The sequence below is a fragment of the Gobio gobio genome (genome assembly GCF_949357685.1).
Source record: "Gobio gobio genome assembly, chromosome: 19".
NCBI classification, from domain to species: Eukaryota; Metazoa; Chordata; class Actinopteri; order Cypriniformes; family Gobionidae; genus Gobio; species Gobio gobio.
Window position 1 is genome coordinate 12094248 of NC_137112.1, and position 20127 is coordinate 12114374.

General features: G+C 38.2%; 1 protein-coding gene across 1 annotated transcript; it reads left to right on the forward strand.

Annotated features, from left to right (window-relative positions):
- The first annotated feature begins 1000 nt into the window (after positions 1-1000).
- znf831 (zinc finger protein 831) lies at positions 1001-16224 on the forward strand. Its single transcript, XM_079844262.1, has 4 exons — positions 1001-1189; positions 2548-6677; positions 11523-11722; positions 15542-16224. Exons 2-4 carry the CDS (start codon positions 2594-2596, stop codon positions 16220-16222), a joined length of 4965 nt encoding a protein of 1654 aa, XP_079700388.1. The 5' UTR covers positions 1001-1189; positions 2548-2593; the 3' UTR covers positions 16223-16224.
- Positions 16225-20127: the final 3903 nt, after the last annotated feature.

Below are 20127 nucleotides of genomic sequence, written 5' to 3' on the forward strand. Positions count from 1 at the left end.
GCAATTACATGAGGAGTAGAGAGTGAAGGCCATAGCAATTTATCACAGAAGGATAATACAGTCAGATTTTATTCCTCCAGAGGATATGCTTTTGCTTTTGTTTACAGGAAATAATGAGCCCTCCATTGCTCTGATGCAGTTTAAAGCACAGATGGTTGCTAATGTACTCTCTGATCACTGGGTGCCAGATAAGCCACTTTTGTTGAGTAGCTGCTAACATTTTAATCAAAATAAATGAATAAAAATGTACACCATCAAATGTTACACCACCACAAATTCTGTTACACTTCTCCTCCTTTGTGTGTGGGTGTGTGGGTGACTGGAGGAGTGAGAAAAGACAGAAACAGAAGTCAGTACATGCTGCAAACAGTGTGTGTGTGTGTGTGTGTGTGTGTGTGTGTGTGTGTGTGTGTGTGTGTGTGTGTGTGTGTGTGTGTGTGTGTGTGCGTGCGTGCGTGCGTGTGTGTGTGTGTGTGTGTGTGTGTGTGGTTGAAATTATCAGTTTGAGGTAGGTCTGCATGTTCATAACACTTCCTCTTTTGAACAGGGATTTTGTTTGTCAGTTCAGTTCAGTTGTTATTTTATATACTGCGCTCTGTCTCTAGTCTTTCTATCTCACTCACTCTCACTCACTCACTCACTCTCTCTCTCTCTCTCTCTCTCTCTCTCTCTCTCTCTCTCTCTCTCTCTCTCTCTCTCTCTCTCTCTCTCTCTCTCTCTCTCTCTCTCTCTCTCTCCCTCCCTCCATCTGCTCCCATCCCTATCTGTGTCCATCTCGTTTAGTCTTTCTCTCTGGATCTCCATTTTGCGATATGTCTTCACTTTGGTCCGGGTTCTTTTATTTCAAAGTGCTGGCACCCTGAACTTTGTTTTCAATGGTATTCACAGTGACTACTCTCTTCCTCTTTCACTCTCTCTCTCATGTACTTTTTACATTGTGTTGCCGCCGTCATCCAGTCACATTTGCATGAATGACGTTTGTATTTCCTCCACCAGCAGCAGAAACAGCAGTCAGAAAACTAAAGAGGGAAGAGGAACCAGGGGCCTTTGTGGTGAGAGAAGGTGCCACAGTCACATGTGACTCTCTTGTTCTTGTCACCTCTCACTGTTCCAACGGTGGATTTTTGTTTCCACGTGTTGGCTCTAATTGGACAACCTTTAGCCGCTGCAGTGTCACCGCGAAGTTCTGGTGAGTGACCCATGATTGCACTATCATAGAGCATTCAGGATGATCGTCCACATCTGTTTTGATGAGCTTGATAGGAATATCTCTCATAAGCGTAGTGATGTGATACATAGGGTACAGATAAAGGGATGTGAACAATACAAAGAATCATATTTAAATATAACTTCTTCAAGTAATTAAGGATGGAAGGGAATGTTAAGGTATTATTTTAGTTTATATCTTTCGAAGACTTGGCTTTCAGCTTGTTCCTAAATCGTTTTTTTTCCTAGTCATGTGATTTGTAAATTCACATTTGTCTTGAATATATTCTGTGAACAAACTCAAGTTGAATGAATATGTAATTATAGAGTCAGGTTTTAAAATAATTTTAAATAGATTAGCAAATGCATCCTGTGTGTAACTTTCATACAAACTTTCTGTAAATGTCCTAGTAATGCCTTTTTTGTAACACCTTTTCAGGTGATGTAGTTACACGTCAATACATGTACTTACTGTAGTAATAACAGTAAATTATGCATAATGACAAGTAACTAACCATAAACCAAACTCTAACCGTAAGTACATGTAGCTAATTAATATTACTCAGAACTTAAATGTGCAATTGACACCTGACAAAATGACACCTTATAATAAATGAACCGTTTTTTTTATTTATATAGAACCCTCTTTCTCAACTAATGTCTGAAATACCTCACAAGCCAATGATTATCATAAATATGTATTCATGTGATACAAAAACTACAAAGAAAAAAAGACAAAAAGATTAATAAAGTGGAGTTTGTTTAACAAATGTGTGTCTTCACATTTTCATAAATGTGAAAATAATCTAGTGTAGGTAGGAGGTCCTTGATGCTATCATTTTTCTAGAAATGAGTCATAACTTTACCACCGCTGTTTTTTGCTCATACTCTTCTGGTGCTTCTGCAATATGCAAATATTAAAATTTGTGTTTGCATTAAAAATGAGACTGCTACTAGACTTAAAACCATAGCCATCGTGGATTGTCTTCATCCAAATTTCCATGACTGATTGATCAGAGGAAAAGACAATATTTATCAAATGTAAACATTCTATTGATTTAAGAAAATTCAACCAATAGTTTCTGCTGGTATACCATTTCCTTTTGAAGTCTAGAATAGCCAGTCTGCTCTGATACACATTTTGTAGCTTCTTCCCACTCAGTCCCCTTAAATGATGGTGATTTGTAATAAGGTGTGTAATCTTGGTTTCTTTAGCTTCCCATCACCTGAATTCCAATTCAAATAGGGGGAGGAATCCTTTGATCCAGAGGAGTTCAGGCCTAATGAAAATAATAATAATAATAATAATAATAATAATAATAAAACTGTTTCTTTTTTTAGGTAATTAGTGAGCTCCGTCTCTCAGCATCACAAGGGTTGTGTTACCATGGCAACTAGCAAGCAGAGCTTTGTGAGAGCTACAGAGCCTCAGTGTTCAGTGTCTGCACAGAGAGAGGAGGAGACGCGTGTTCAGGCCCCTCTCACGACTATGTATGTCCACAACGTTCCTGCCCCTGGCCGGCAGCCATATCCTCAGGCCCAACCTGGAGCCTTGCAGGATGCAACGGTTCTACCACTGTTCCTGCCAAGGATGTGTAGCAACTCGACTCTGCCCTCTCTGACACTGCATATTGCCAGCAGGGCTGCTTTGCAACAACAAAGACTAGTGGCTCCGGCAACCTCGGCCAGACCTAAGCCCATCGGGAAGCATATTTGCCCACACTGCAGCAAGGACTGTCTGAAGCCCAGCGTGCTCGAGAAACATCTCCGCTGCCACACAGGAGAGCGACCGTATCCCTGCACTACCTGTGGCATTTCCTTCAAGACGCAGAGTAACCTTTATAAACACAAGCGCACACAGGCTCATGCACGTCTTTCCAGCGAATCTGACAAAGGCACCTTCAGCAGCCAGGAGAGCATGGAGAGTTCAAAGGACAACTGTACCAGTCCACACTCTGAGATGAATGGCGGAAATTCAGTTAGCAAAGAGGTTCTTCCTGTAGTAGACTCTACAGTGTCTGGCACAGAATGGGCATTAAACAATGCTGCCATGGTTGGATTTAGCACATCATCAGCACTTCAAGACAAGGTAACTACATTGACAAAAACTGTGGAGTTATCATTCGGCATGAAAAACAATCCTGCTATCCAACAGACAGGTGCACTGAGTGAGGATGGATGTATGACGTCGATTCCAAATCGTACACCGCTTCAGAGGCAGGAAGCTTTATTTTCCAAACCATGGGATTCCCCCAGGTCCCGGGGAAAGTCTCAAAGCCATGACAGTACAGACTCTGGCTTCAGTGACAGCAGTGAACATCACTCATCCAGCAGTCCTGGAGCAAGTTTGCATGATCCCAGTATGGAATCATTTAAAGAAACCCATATGGAACAGCAAGTACCAGGTACCTTCCAGACACCAGAAGACAGCAAAAGCAAGGTGTCCAATCAGGAGAAGCAGAAGCTGGAAGAACGTATTTCAAAACTTATATATGAAAATAGTGTGCTGGTGGACAATAAACAACTGGAAAATGTGCGTCCAAGAAAGACAATATTGTCAAAACAAGGAAGCATTGATCTCCCTGTTCCATACACTTATAAGGACTCCTTCCATTTTGAGATAAGGAGCAGCAAGCACATCTCAAGCTCTCAAAACCAAGACAGACGAGGTAGGGCAACTCATAGCTCTGTGCCTACACAACACTCCACTAGCGTAGAGCATGCACCATTAACACGAAGCAGCTCTTTACCCTTCACTATGGGTGGCAAACCAACTGATGGAGCAATGAATTTAAATCTTAGCAGAAGGTGTAGTGCAGGGCATGTTTACCCATTACGATCATCAGATCAACAAGCTCAAGGTCATCGTTCACTAGTTAGGCAGGTAGCGGTAGATTGTCTGCCTACTGCCGAGGGATCCCCGGTTGAAAGAGGCAGTATGAGCAGCCTTAGTTCAGATGGAGACAGCACTGATTTTGGAACAGAGCCATGTACAAAAGGAAACTACAGGAGGAAAGCCAGGAAATTTGACTACACAAAGTGGCACACTTACAAAGGTGGGACGTTTAGGAAACTCTACAATACCGAGAAAGACTGTCCATTGAAGATGAAAAAGACTGCATCAAGCTCTGAACAAACAGAGAGCCTGGAATATCAAACTAGCCAACAGAGAAACAATGAATCTGTGTCTCTGAACTTTACTTCCTGTTCTGCTGTGAATGACCTTAAAGTATCATATACCAACTTTGAGAGTAATAATGTGAAGGGGGCAGACATGGAAAGAGAAGAATCAGCAACACAACAAATTGACTGCCGTATCCCATCAGAGAGGAAGAAACAGCGCACTGGGAATGATGTGCAAATGCTCAGTATTTCAGATCCTAGAACTGGACAGGCAAATGTAAATCTGTGTGGTTTAATGAATCAAGCACTTCTGTCAACGTGTGCGACGCAGAGTTCCATCACAGTTCCAGCTCAAAAGGTCAACGTGCAAAATCTCCACCCACAGGGTAGCTTCATACATCAGATCTCAAATCCAAGTCAGTTCCTTGGTAATACACTTAGCCCTGCTTTTTGTTTGATCAGTGTGAGTGGGACATCTGGCACACCGTCGGGTCCTATCGGCAGCCCTACTGTCCCTGAAGCCAAGACCAGCTTTCCTCCCAAGTACCAGCTGAAGATTCCGTGTTCCACAGATGGAGTGTCAGCTTCTTGCTCTGACTCCACTCATAGCACTTGTTCAACCATTCCAGCTCTCAGGCAAAGCCGCCAAACTACAGTGCAGTGTCATCTTGAGAACAGTGTATTATCCTCAAACCAGAGTCAGGGGGCTTCAATAGTCACAGCCTTTGACCAGAGTAATCAAGATGTGTTGTTTTCAACAACCTCATTGCCTATGCTCTCGGTTTCCTGTTCAGGGCTGAATCAAACAAACAGTTTATCCAAAGTCCTGACACAACTTCAGTCTACCACATCTACACTCGTTTCTCCTATGCTACCTCCACCAGTGCAGCATCAAGTGTCTTTGTTGCAGAGCAACTGTGCAACAGGTGTGGTGGAAAGCCAGTCAACAGTTCCTGTGTCATCTGTACTGCATCATCCTCTTAAAGTTTTAACAACCTCAGAGAATGCTCAGCCTGTCACATCAACGAACACAATGTCAACAGTGAGTTATTGTTCTGAACCTGGTCTACAGATCTGTCATCCAGTAACTACGACACCTACAGTTCAAAACCATCCTGCCTCCCCAGTGAGTGAACCAGGAAAACCTCTTGGTCTTACAGCGGACACAGTGTATGAGAATACTCTAAACAGTACTGCCTGTAAAATGGCCACAGGAGGTGACTTTCAAGGGTCAGAAGGAAAGGTGATGGTACTAAATGGCTCAGCACAGGCTCAGAACACATTTTATGTACGAACAGCTGATCTCCAGATCGTCATGCAGCTAATTTCTGATGAACAGTTAGCACTGATAGAGCCTCACATTGAAACAACAACTTCAGTTGCTTTAACAAACCATACATCAGTTTCAAAGGAGGTATATAGCAACAACGTGACTAATGTGTGCATGGCACAGGAAATGGTAGATGATGAGATGAAAAAAAAGAACACTTTCAATTGTTGTGTATCTGCCAGTTCAGTAAACAAAGCAGACAGCTTAAACTCTCAAAATGCTAAAAACTATTCAAACAGCAGCCCTCAGTGTGTTTCATCTTGGTCACATCCACAGACCTATGTCACAGCCTCAGTGGATTACAATAAAAATTCAACTGGAGAATTGTATGAACCACAGAAGATACCTGAGAATTTCCAGGAGAGAAAATCTGTTGAGTTTGAGGTTACTGCAGAGTCACATCACAACGAGCCTCATTCAGTGGACAAGAGCTATTCTAAAAGAGAAAATGACAAAGAGCCCCAAAACTGTTCTGTTCATAACCCAGATTTGGTCAGCTTCCCTGAGGATCAAACATTCACAGAGATAATGGAGCCAAATCACGTTCAAACCAAGTCAGTGGAGCCAGATGAAACAGACAACCTTGTGTCAGTCATATTATCAGAAAATGGTGAAACAAAGACAACTACACAGCTCAGAACTTGTATTTGTGAGAAAGAGACCTCTACTGTAGAATCACAGCAGATGCAATACGTGATAAACTCCACAACACAACCCGGTCAGAACAAGCCATACTGGGCGGTATGTTGCAGCTCAAATTTAGATACAAGAGAAATTAAAGCATGTGACACAGGTAAGCTCAGCTGCACGCATGGGACCTTGGCGACTGGTCCAGGACAAACACCTACAAAGTATGAATTCCAACAGGCCATTGCTCTAGGCCCAAGTGACTTTGGTAATGACACTTATAGTCAAATAAAAGCAGCATGCCCAACGGCGAACAGGACATTGAACGTTCATAGCATTCTTGAAGAAGGAGATGTTCATACACGCCATGCCAATCTGGATACATTTACAGGTGAGACCAAATACTTATTATATATCTCTACAGTAATATTGTCATGCCTTTTACAGTGCAGTGCTTGCATGTGATAAAGCAACCATAGTTAGACCCCAGCTGACAGGGAATGTTCTCAGAAGAAGTTTGGGTAACATTCTGGCAAGGTTCTCTCAAAATGATGAGCAAACATTCATTAGGTAACATTAATAGAATGCTCGTTTAAAGTTATCTGGTCTTTAATAATGTTCTCAAATGCATTTTTCATGGAACATTTCTCTGAAACATTTTAGTTGGATGTTCATCTTACATTTTTAAATGTTACAACTTGTTTCAGAATGTTCAGAAAACATTTAAAAGTAACGTTCCAATTATGTTTGCAAAACGGATGGTTCCCTTAATGCTTGCATAAACAAGAAATAAACGTTTTAAAACATTTTTGAAAACTGGACATTTTGATAGTTCAGAGAAAATTCAGCAATAGCACTTTCAATTAATTACTGGGACCGTTCTCAAAACATTCTTAGAATATTCTATATACACTGATTTCAATGTGTGTCATAACATTTTCTCTCCACAAGGTGGCGACAAGTGATCAAAACTTCCAATCTCTCTATGTTATTTTTCTAATAATCTCATGCACTCCATGCATTATGAAATACATCTATGAAAATAATTTGGGATTCCTCTCTTACATGAAAGGATATTGTCCATTTACAGCAGCACAACAGTTCAGTTGCTGAGAAGTATTATTATGTCTAATCACATGCTGTTATATTAATACAAATTTTACCAAAATAGTTCAATCCTTTGAGAATCATTCAAGACTCGAAAGTGGATAAGTACAGAAAAACCTTGCTATTAAAGTATTCAGTCAAACATAGTTAAAACAATTTACAGAATAAAGAATGAAAACTTAAGAAAAGGATGAAAGAACATTGATTACATCAATTTAGAGGTCTCACATTTTACTATTGTCCAAAGAAACTCCAACAATTACTGTGTTGTCTCCTGTATTGATAGAGGCATGCCACCCAGAGACATCTCAGATTGGGATGCAACACTACACATCAGTGTAATTATGTGGGAAAAAAAGGGAAAAGCTGTTGAACCATTCTGTCTTGCATACTCAAGTTGTGCAGCGAAAGCAGTTCACAAGCAGAATCTGTTTTGAATTCAGTAGGATCACCAAGATTTTAGCGTGAGAGGGTGAATCTAAGGTGAACATCATTAAGTTGTCATCACATTCTCCGCGGCTTTTTCCTGTCCTAACCTTTGTAATTCCACTGTTTTCCTTCACTGACCTGATGTTTCTCTTATTAGAGTCACTTGTTAGAGGGAAACATTTTATCCTTGCCATCTTTACGGTGTAAATAGCACTCTTAAGAGATTCCCTTTCATTAGGTCACAGGTCACCCAAATTAGTCATAGTAACAAATATGAAAAAGGTCAAGGGTGAATTAGAGAGGCTTAGAACAAACAAAACATAAAGCCCTTTCTAATAAGCGTCTTTTTTAAAAAAAAATTTTTCTCAAAGCTAAAAAAAAAAACGCTCAGAAAGAGCCTATGGATGCATTGTCAATAAAAAAGTTGATCAACAGCAATCAGTAGAGGTCACTGGAAGATGGGACCCACCAGAGCAAAGACCCAGGGGTTAAAAGGAGATTTTGTGCCTGTCTCCATTCCAGACAGCTGACAAGCAACCTAAGAGCCAAATGTAGCCTCCTTTTCTGAGCAATGCTGCGCAGAGGCGTGCGCAAGAGTTCAGCCAAACCAGTCCCACCCCAGAGAATCTGACCGATTGTTTTTCATCAGGACAATCGTTTTTATATCTCCACCGCTATAATATATAGTAGCATATGTTGGTCGGTGTGCCTTGATATACAATGTGAAACTGTCATGTTATTTTTTTCTTTATTTGGCTGACATTTGGTTTGCGATGAGGCATAAGTTCCAGGTGGCTGAACGGCAGGAATCTGAACATCAATTACAAACGTTTTCTGGCTGTAACATTAGTATTCAGAAAATCAGTTTTATTTTCATTTTAAAAGAGATTTCTGTGACCAGTTTATTAGTTTTGGACAAAAAGGTTTTAGTTGCCATAAAACTTCAAGCCTAAAAAAAGTTAGCAAAAACAGCATGAGTGCATCTAATTTATAAATGATCCTGTTTATGGTCATGGTCATTTATAGATAATGCAGAGAAAATGGCATTTAAAATACAGTAATAATTAAAATGACATTTTAGTATTATCAAATGACATGCCTTTCTGCCAATAAAATTAAAATCTATGTGCCATGCGCTTGACATTTTTGGCAGTGAAGGAGACATGTTTGGTCACATGCTGCATTGTGAGTTCATTTTATACTCGGAGATACATATACATTTAACATCCAAATATGTTTTCTAAAGTTTTTGGTCATTTTAACTCAAAGACCAAAAAATCATCTGTGTGTTATGCATAAATGACACCCCTTTTACGGGACACAAATTTTCTGTGTATCCGCATATTGTTCATTACTGGCAGGCAGTATAATAGCCTATTTCCTGTGTTTTAGGTTGATGTTAGGAAGTTTTATAGAAGACATAGAGGAAAAGCTGCACTTTTTCCAGAAAGTATTGATGATAGTGACACCAGTGCATCAAAAAATAAGGTCATAGTAAGAAAGAAAGTTGAAGATCAAGGAGGATGAAGAATATACATCATAGATTGTTGTGGAAGTCAGGCATTTTGGTACACTATCCTATGCCATTTTGGAAGATGTGATCCACACTACAACTAGATGTCAGGAAAGAGTGAATGTGATTTCACCAAGTACACTCTTAAAAATAAAGGTTCTTAAATGGTTATTTGTCAGGGTGTATGGTTCCATGAAGAACCTTTAATATCCAAAGAACCTTTCCATTGCATAAAAGGTTCTTTATAGCGTAGAACGGTTAATTTACAATATAAAATGGTTAGAATAAAATGGTTCTTTAAAAGAAACCTTTCACAAAACGGTTCATCAGGGAACCCAAAATGGTTCTTCTATGTGAAAACCCCTTTTTGGTTCTTCCTGGCACCTTTATTTTTAAGGGTGTACAACATGTTGCTGGATCAACTTCTTTGTTGACCCTGGAACAACATTCCAATTAACCAAACAGATTTGAGAGAAAAATTACAGTTTATGTCAAGTTTAGCCTTACAAACAGGGTTAGGTGCTTCTACATCAGCGTTATTCAACTATAATATTCAACTATAATTTACCGAAATGTTGTTTCAGGATCAACAAAATGCGTTGATCCAGTAACATGTCTAACTTGGCAAAATCACAGTGACCTTCAGGAAAGATGCCAATGTCTATTGGACTCAATTCACTGACAAGATGCTCCAAAATTATGACTGAAAAACAAGAGAAACATTGTTAAAGTGTTTTTTTTTTTTTTATGTTTTTTGAAACACTAAGACATGGTTTCATAACTTTCCAGACTTTCCAGAGTTTGTGTCAAGGTTTTTGACATTTTTACATCTGAGTTCCAAATGAAATATAGTAGCTCAAGATGAAATGGAATGTTAAAAAAGCTTTTTAATGTTTTTAAAGACCCTTTCACAACTTTTTAGACAGTGAAAATGCATTTGAATGTGTGTGATATTTCAGACAATTTGCCAAAAACAACTTACCCTAAAAGGGCCCTATTTTAACGATCTGAGCGCATGGTCTGAAGCTCACAATGCAGGTGCACTTAGGGCGTGTCCGAATCCACTTTGCTAGTTTAAGACGGAAAACACAGTCTGCATGTCAGGCGCATAGTCCAAAAGTGTTGTACCTAGTCTCTTAATGAGTCATGGGTGTGTTTTGGGTGTAACGTGCAATAAACCAATCAGAGTCTCATCTCCCATTCCCTTTAAAATGGCGCATTCGCTATATACATGCATGGCAGAATTTGCGAGTGGAAATTCGTTGTGCACCCGCCTATAGGCGCATATTACTAACACACCCTTTAAATAACACAAAAAATACTGCGCAGTCGTATTCAGTTGCCTCAAAATAACGACGCGCTAACAATGCGCCTGAACACACGTTTCCAGACCAGCATGCCCATGGGCGAAAATATGGGTGCAAATGCATTTTCTATTTAAACAACGTGGCACTGGATGTGAAAATGATAACTGTGTGGGGCTGAAACTAGCAAAAAACACTAGCGTCATGCCTGGCGTCGTATTGCGCCAGGTGTATGAAAGGGCCCAAAGTCAGTTATAAATGATGGCACCCTAAAAAAAAGTCAAAGGGTAGTGTAACGAGGTATGTTCGTGTGGGAAGAAGGAGGCGGGAACCGGCGAACAATAAACAACAAACTTTAATCAAAAAGAATACAAACAAAGTGAAAGTAAAAGCGGCAGCCCCTCACGGACGACTGCCGCACACACATAACAAAACATAAATAAAACACAAATTAAAATCCAGGCCTGGTCCTCTCTCGTCCTTCACTGTCGTCGCTCCTCCTTTATACTCCCGTCACTCCTCCGCGAGAGACGAGGCCAATGCGGCACGCAGCTGGCCCTCATCATCCTAATAATGAGCGCGGCCTCGTCCCGCTCTCACGGTCCCTCAGCCTCGCTGCTCGCCACAGGTAGGTATGTAGAAAACGAATTCTTTTAGCCTTAAATATATGTAAATATATAGTCATTCATTTTCTCTTTTCTATAGTGCGTTAAACAACATTTTAAAAGTAACACTTCTCCTATATCACTCGCTATTATACCCTCCAATACTCAAGTGAATTTGTCAAAACTTGGATCTGCCCTCATATGAATTGACATACAATAAGATTCTGAGGAACCAAAAGACCTAGCATTTATTAATTCACTTATTGTTCTGCCCTCAGTGCCTGAGGAGGATGGTACCCTGAAAAGCCTGAGGTTTCAGAGGGATTCTGGGGCAGAGAACAAGGAATCAATCCCCAAAGAACCTGACAGTGGAGCTAGAGAGGGGGAGAGACCAAGCACAGAGGTGGCTGACACGAACAACACACACGACTTCACATGCCACGGCTGCGAAGAAAATGGGAAACAAGACAAAAGAAAGGTGAGAGAAAAGAATAGGGGAGACCGGGGATGGTTGTAACACTTTTTGTTTGAGCATCAGTAACTCAGTGGCTGTTGTGCTAGATGTCTCAAATTGTAATACATTGTAGCCACATGTGTCAACTGCACAGAAAACTCACCTGGATGTGTATTGCATAATCACAGATTATATGAGTTAATGTCAAATGCAGAGTTCCATTGTTACAATCTAACCTACTGTAACACTAGCCGGGATAGATGTAACCCTGAGAGGTAAATTGCTGAAATAACATCCACACTATCCAATTTATTGCATAAACATCGCTGAAAAACATAGAAAACAACGTAAACAATTTAAACTGACAAAACACATTATATTGTATTTGCTTTTAACGGAGTGTCTATTTACACCAAGTGCAAATAGCCAGTAAACTATTTGCACTGGCTCCGCCTTATAATGCCTGGTTGGACCAAACAAGATTTAAAAAAGACATGCATATTTCAATGTATTCAGTGGTGTAGTCAGTAGAGTGTAAGGCTCAATGAGCTAGGTTTTGATGCGATCGACCTGGGTTCGAATCCGCCTTTTGCCGAGCTTGCTCTTCTCTCTTTTCCCATCACATATCACATCGGAAAGGCATATACTTTCAATAACAATTAAGAAAATGTTCCAAAAGTGGAAATAAAGTTCCTAACAAAATGTTTAATAATAATAAAAGTATTCATGGGCAGAGTTAGTGGTAGGTGTAGGGATGGCTTTTATTGTCCATTAAGGCGGCATCAATTTAATATTTTTTTAATAAATATAATCATTTACACTCTTATTGCATCCTATTAATGTACTGCAATACTGAGATGCAAATAGTATGTATCTGCCAAAATTTCTATTTACACATATTGCAAAGAACTGCTACTTTTACACAGTGTAAATAGAATATATCACTATTTTCACTTAGTATACTATTTCACTTAGTAAATAGCATCTACAGCTATTGGCACTTAGTGTAAATATCATCCATTGCTAAGAAAATATCTTATTTCACTTAGTGTAAATAGCTGCTGCCTTTAAAAAAAAACTTTAAATGTATTGTAAAAATATTGCTGCATGTGTGTGAGCGTAAGTGCAAGTGTACTATATTCCTGTCACATAAGGGTTGTCACTATAGCTATGTTTCCATGACCCACCTATTGTTATGCAGATTTTGAAATGCAGCATAAAAAACTCTGGATTGAAACATCAAGATGAGCATAAATTCGAATAATGTGCACAAAAAACTTGTCTGTTCAATTGAGGCAGATCATTTTTTATCTGTCTTTGTCTTTGTCTCTACTCATTGGAATCATCATAGGGGTTGGTTGTAACATTTGTAATACACTCTAAAAAAAAGGTGCTATATAGCACCAAAAATGGTTCTTGGCTCGAAATCATAGGGGAACCTTTTTAGTGCTATATAGCACCAATTTTGGTGCTTCAGTGGTTCTCCAGCAGTTCTTCAGAGGTTCTTCACCGGTTCTTTGACTAAGGTGCTATATAGCACCTCTGAAGAACCACTGAAGCACCAAAATTGGTGCTATATAGCACTAAAAAAGGTTCCCCTATGATTACGAGCCAAGAACCATTTTTGGTGCCATATAGAACCTTTTTTTAGGGTGTATGTTAAACCCTTATGAAAATGAACCATGGTTTTACTACAAATAAAACCAAAAAAACATGGTTATACTTAAACCCTGGTAACCACAAATTAACCATGGCTTTACTACTCTAACCATAGTTTAACCATGCTATTTGTAGTAAAACTGTGGTTATATAAATGGTAATCAATTAGCCAAAAAACACTTTTACTATAGTAAAACCATGGTTAATTTTCGTAAGGGCAGTTTATTAAAAAAAACAGCCATAACATAGCAAACTGTTTTAGCACGTGGGTTCGAAGTTAGCATGAATGCAAAGCATCAAATTAAACTAGAGAAAAAGCTACTTCAGGTCAAGTTAAATAATTGCATCTACAATGTAATGATTGCTAGGCAAAACATAATCTTGATGAAAAATTTACTTTCTTACCTGAAAATAATTGTTTTGGTAATAAAATCTACAAATTTGCTCACAGTCACATGCAATTTCTCCCGTGTGCTCAAAAAGAAGATGGGAGTTTATGATATTGATGACGTTACCTTACCACAGCTCTTTTCTGACCTATCAAACCTGTCAAACAGTGTTACATCTAACCCCGTGTAACAACACTCCCTGGTCTCCCCTTTGGAGAATAGAGAGTCATGACACACCAAACACTGTATACAACCCGTAAACAAAGCAGCACTTGCTTACCATTTTGAATACGAATCATGTTGATCAGTTGGTCTTAACTTTCTTCATTCCAGACAGCATGTTGTTATGAAAATATTTGCGCATTGTAATGCATAAGATTACGTGACTAATTACGTGCAATTACGTGACTAATAACAAACTTCACACTGTGGATAGCAAATAAGTCCCTATACTTCCTCTATGGATAATGACTGTATGTGACAATTTACTAGTCCATACAACTTATATTTTTGTGGTTTATTTGATGAAATACCAATAAGTCATAAAGCACTGCCTCACATTCACTCAACAGACGTTAGAGGGTGGCCCACAGCATAAACCAGCCATCCCTGAACTATACTTCGCTTTTTTATGAGTACGCTATAGTGTATACGTACAGTCAAACGCATATAGGCTGCATCCGAAATCGCATACTTCCCTACTATATAGTATCATACTATAGTCATACTTAATTTCATGACAGACGTAACACGACACTGTCATAATTTTTACGCCAGCTAGAGGGTGCATGACTTAAAAATGTAAATAAAGGTTGTAATAAGGTGCTTGAAAAACAACCTGGACAGTCTGCCGAATTCACAGTACCCAGATGACCTATTACTTCTGGTGAGATTCTGAAGTGTGCATATGACAGACACTTTACTATTCCATGATGCCACGGGAGAGGATTTATGAAAGGCAGTGAACCGACACAACTGACGCTGGTAGGTCACGTGATGATGACAACATGGTGAATGTAGTACGTTCAGATTACATTCATACTATATAGAACATACTTTTTTAGTGGTATTCAGAAGTTATTTTAAATAAGTACCTACTCAAGATATGCAATTTGGGACGCAGCCATAGCCTTTCAAAGTATAGGCTACTCAATTTGACAAACTTATACGCAAACACAGGCTCAATGTGCTCTAGAAAGTTTCATCTTTGTTTTTATTCCGCAAGTTATGACTGATAAAAATGTATTTGTATTCTTTCAAACTAAAGTTGCAGCTATCTCATAATGCCTTCACACAAGCGCTTGTCAATGCGGGCGTCTGGTGTCCCTGTTAAAAAAACCAGCTGGTTAGGTATATGTTTTGAAGCATGGCAGCTGGTTTGAGCTGATTTGAGCTGGTTTAAACTGGTCAAGTGCTTGTCCTAAACTTATCCTAAGAAACTAGCCAGCTCAGGTCCAGCTTATAATCTGCTCAGGAACAGCTTAAATCAGCTCAAACCAGCTGCCGTGCTTCAAAATCCCTAACCAGCATATGCTGTTTTTTTCAACAGGGGTTGTTGAAGTCTGGTATTTTCTCTTTAGTTTTGTTTTCCAATGTGAAACAATGGCCCTGGCCAGTGTTGCCACCTTGTGGAACAACTGATATACACAGTAGGCATGGTTACAAAAAATCAGATTGTGGTGCGCATACTATTGTGGTGACGAAAGTTGCGTCATATGCACTAAAAACCGGAGTATACTTTGGGCTTCCCACGATAATATGTAGTAATTGTATGTTGTTGTTTTTTTGACAACAGGAAGAGGCAATGTCTGGTGAACATCAGACATCCGCTCAAGCTCACCATCAAGTGTCGCTCAACATTTCAGATCCACTTCAGCATGAAAAATTCAGAGATTCAAACAATCCAGAAGCATCTGTTTGCACAAACATCCTTTCACAAACATGTCAACATGAAGGTCAAGGGGAATTTGACAACAACAGCAGCAGGGGTGAATATTTGGGGAACAGCCCTTCTCAAGAGACATGCCAACAGGAGACATCCTTACTAAGTGGGGCAGAAAAATCCAGTCAAACAGCCAGACATCCACTCTCAGTGAATACCATGCAAAATGAGGTCCAAAAGGAGACGCAGACAAACTATTGGATTTACTCAAAAGGCACCCAAGTTCAGATGCACTCGTCCCAACACATAGCAAGTGGCACAACTGTATCAGCCAGCGTTTTGCAAAATAACTGTGGTGATTTGAAGATTGAGACTGTCAACACAAGTATTACTTCATCATCCAGCGCTGGGTCAAGTTCTTGCAATGCATCAAATCAAATGTCCAGTCAAGAAAAGCAAATATGTCCCCCAGCCATACATAGCAAATCAACAGAGCTTAAACTGTTCTATTCAGGCAATAATAGTTACCTGGAACATGAGGACAGTAACAGCAGCAGCGATGATGAGCAAAAACTAGTCATTGAACTTGAGTAAGGTGTACACTGCAAAAAATGCTCTTCTTATTTATTTTTTATTTTTTTCTTGTTTCCAGTCCAAATATTAAAAAAAAAAGTTTTTGCTTAAAACAAGCTAAATTATCTCTGTTTGGGACAGAAACAAGAAACAAGATTTCAATCAAAAACAATATTATTTTTCTTACACCATCGGCAGATATTTAAGCCTGCTTTAAGCAAAAACTCACTTAATTTTATTTTATTTTATTTTCAAGAAAACAAGAAAAAATATATTATGTAATTTTACTTATCTAGTAAATGCATCTTGATTTAATAATTTTTAAATATTATCTAGAAACAAGACAAAAATACTAAGTAAGAAGAGCATTTTTGCAGTGTAAGTACACGCAAAACGCAAATCAACCCATTCTACACTTCCAAGGTAACCAATACTGCCACTTGTCCAAAAGCGCCATGCACTATACAGAATCCTTTAGCGGCTTGCAATAGGCTGACATGTAAGGCATGGCAACTTTATCATGAAACCATATGGGGTATAGTTTTGTTGATGTAACAGTCAGATAAAAGTTCAGTCACCAAATAGGTAACATTTTATAATAACTGCATTCTATGAATAATTAGTTAAGCATTAATGAATAGTTAATTCATCATTTATAAAGTATTAATAAACATTAATAAGAAGTTAATAAATACAGCTATAAATGCTTTATTCTTGATTTATAAGCATCTATAATGCGTTTGATAATTGTATTTTCATTCTTTGGAAATTTTCATACTATCAATTTATCATTTCTATATTAAGTATGACATTATTTACAAACCAGTTATTTAGGAGCTATCAGGTTATTTTGAGAAACTAGCTTTGTGATCATTAAAAAAATATTACTTTTCATCACTGTGGGAGTACATTGAACGATGTCTCATTACAGCAAAGGGTTTATTGTCTGTGTGAGTAAACAGATGCAAACAGATGCTGTATAGCGCATAGAGCTCTTGGACAAGCTGTAGTATTAGATACCTTGGGAGTGAAAATGGGTTGCAAACACTCAAACACAACACAAATGTTGTATTTACATATTTTTATGTTTATATATATATATATATATATATATATACACTGTCACTGTTTAAATTGTAATAGATTTTCATTTTTCTAGCAATGTTTGGCAACAGTTCTTCAAACCTTAATTGATGATTGAGTGTGTAGCTTTTAATTTCTTAAAGAACTGGAAATAACATCACAACATTTATTTCCATTAAAGGGATAGTTCACCCAAAAACGAAATTTTTATGTTTATCTGCTTACCCCCAGGGCATCCAAGATGTGGGTGTCTTTGTTTCTTCAGTAGAACACAAATTAAGATTTTTAACTCCAACCGTTGCAGTGTGATAGTCGTATAATGCATGTCAATGGGGATATTTTAGAGTAGGAGAGCAATGAGAGTAAAAACACATAGACATACGAATCCATATTAAACCATGCGGCTTGTGGCGACACATTGATGTCTTAAGACACGAAACGATCGGTTTCTGCAAGAAAAAGAAACAGTATTTATGTTCTTTTTTTTACCTCTTATCAGACGAATGTCATCTAGTATTCCCAGCGCCATAACTTCCGGCGAATAAGGTCAAATTACTAGCGCAATCAAAGATATATACTACGTAGATGCCTCATTCGACCGATCCACGCAGGCACTAATGAGGAATCTATGTATTTATTATCGTGCTGTTATTTTGCATGTATTTTGACCTTATTCGCGGGAAGTGATGGCGCGGGGATGGCTGAATGCAGAGCCATAGAAAAAATGAAATACATTTTTGAATATGGATATTTTTCTTAAACAAATGCATCGATTCGCTTCAGAAGGCCTTTATTAACACCCCGGAGCCTCGTGAAGCACGTTATTTGACGGACAGATGCATTTTTTATGGACTTTAAAAACAGAGCAAATATTACTGCTATAATAAAGCTTGGATTAGCCAGAACATTTTTAATATAACTCAGATTTTATTCGTCTGAAAGAAGAATGTCATATACACCTCGGATGACTTGAAGGTGAGTAAATCATGGGCTAATTTTCATTTTTGGGTGAACTATCCGTTTAAGAGGTGCATTTATTTTTGGTCAAGATCTTGTATTGACAATGTAAGAGTCCAGAACTCTGTAAAGTCTCTTCCAGCACATCCCAAAGACTTTCAATGAATTTAAGGTCTGGACTCAGAGGTGAAAATGATTCTTCTTGCTCCGTCACAACCATTCTGTCACACTTTGAACCTGATGAATCTTGAATCTTGTTATCCTGGAGTATGGCCATGATGTGTTCCTACATGGTTGTTTAAGAAATGAAAAGCTACACACTCCATCAATGAGAGTTAGAACTGTTGCCAAACATATAACATGCTAGAAACATAAAAATCACTGCAATAATGATCCAATCATATACTCTTAAGCATTTGCCTATATTTTAATCCAAAAAGTGACTTTTTTTTTAGCTGGGCAATGTGTGTGTGTGTGTGTGTGTGTAATTTACATAATTTAATAGGTTTATTTATGTCATATATATATATATATATATATATATATATATATATATATATATATATATATATATATATATATATATATATATATGATTTTATATGAATGAGCTGACCTGGTTGTTAGGATATACAAACAAAAGTAATTCTTAGTTAGACCAAGAAAGATATTGTTTCTGAGCTGCAGCTTTTGTCTTTTTACAGTGTATGAAGTACAATGCAGGTTTTGGATGGACATTTTGTCCTAAGATAGCAAAACCTTTTCTCAAATGCACACATAAGCTTCATTATTTAGTTCGTGCCCACAGGTGCATCCAGGTGCATTTCATGTAAACACAAAACAGCCAGTTCCTGCATCCTCACGCTATATCGTCCATCAACAGTGCTGTGCTGTGCTGTGATTCATACTGCATTTCACAGCCCTAGGAGTTTCAGCTTTTACTCTGTGAAGGCACCTGGAGAAAGCACGCAGTGGGATGCACACGTTTTTCTTGAGAGCGCAATCTCTTTATGTGACTCACCACGTCTGAATAACCATAAAGCCTTGGCCCAAGAGTAAATGCTCACAATGGGGTTCCACAGAGATCAGTCATCCGGCCATCGGTGAGTCAGCCAGTGGGAGGCCAATGGCAAAGTGACTAAAAAGACTTTTATTCATCATCAGACATTAACCTTTCTGCACTGTCATCAGTTCTAGATGGCTGAATGTAGTTTACTGCCTTAGACAAAGGCATTTAATGGACAATTGCTGTAATTATGATCCTTGTGTAACCATAAATGTATATTCAAGTGTTTTAGATGTTTTTGAATTGAGCTGTTTCTTTTTCATGCTGATATATTGTACATTGTGCTTTTTGAAAAGTTGTTTAGTTGAGTGTAAATTCAAATCTTTACATCTAAATTCTATTAAAGTTATATGATATTGTATATTTACACATATATATATATATATATATATATATATATATATATATATATATATATATATATATATATATATATATATATATATATATATATATATATATATATATATATATATATATATATATATGTCTTTACTGTACATTCTCCATGATTCCTCTCTGCTTAATGCACAGCAGTATACAGTACTTCAACAGCAATAAGCAAGGTGGCCATGTTCGCTGTAATGTAATATTATAAAACAAAGTGATTATTTAAAAAAAAACTTTAAAAAAAAACATATATTTCATCACAAATTCTTTGAAAAAGTAAGTTATTACTGGAGAAGGTTTACAGTTTTGAAAATAGCTGAGCAACTGCCACACTACCACACTGAACAAAATTATAAATGCAGCACTTTTGTTTTTGCCCCCATTTTTCATGAGCTGAACTCATAGATCTTGTTCTATGTACTCAAAAGGC

Bases quoted from the DNA above. Each gene is read 5' to 3' on its own strand.
- znf831 (XM_079844262.1), top strand. From the start codon at position 2,594: ATGGCAACTAGCAAGCAGAGCTTTGTGAGAGCTACAGAGCCTCAGTGT. The intron at 6,678-11,522 runs GTGAGACCAAAT...TTCTGCCCTCAG, and splicing joins CAATCTGGATACATTTACAG to TGCCTGAGGAGGATGGTACC. The intron at 11,723-15,541 runs GTGAGAGAAAAG...TTTTGACAACAG, and splicing joins GGAAACAAGACAAAAGAAAG to GAAGAGGCAATGTCTGGTGA.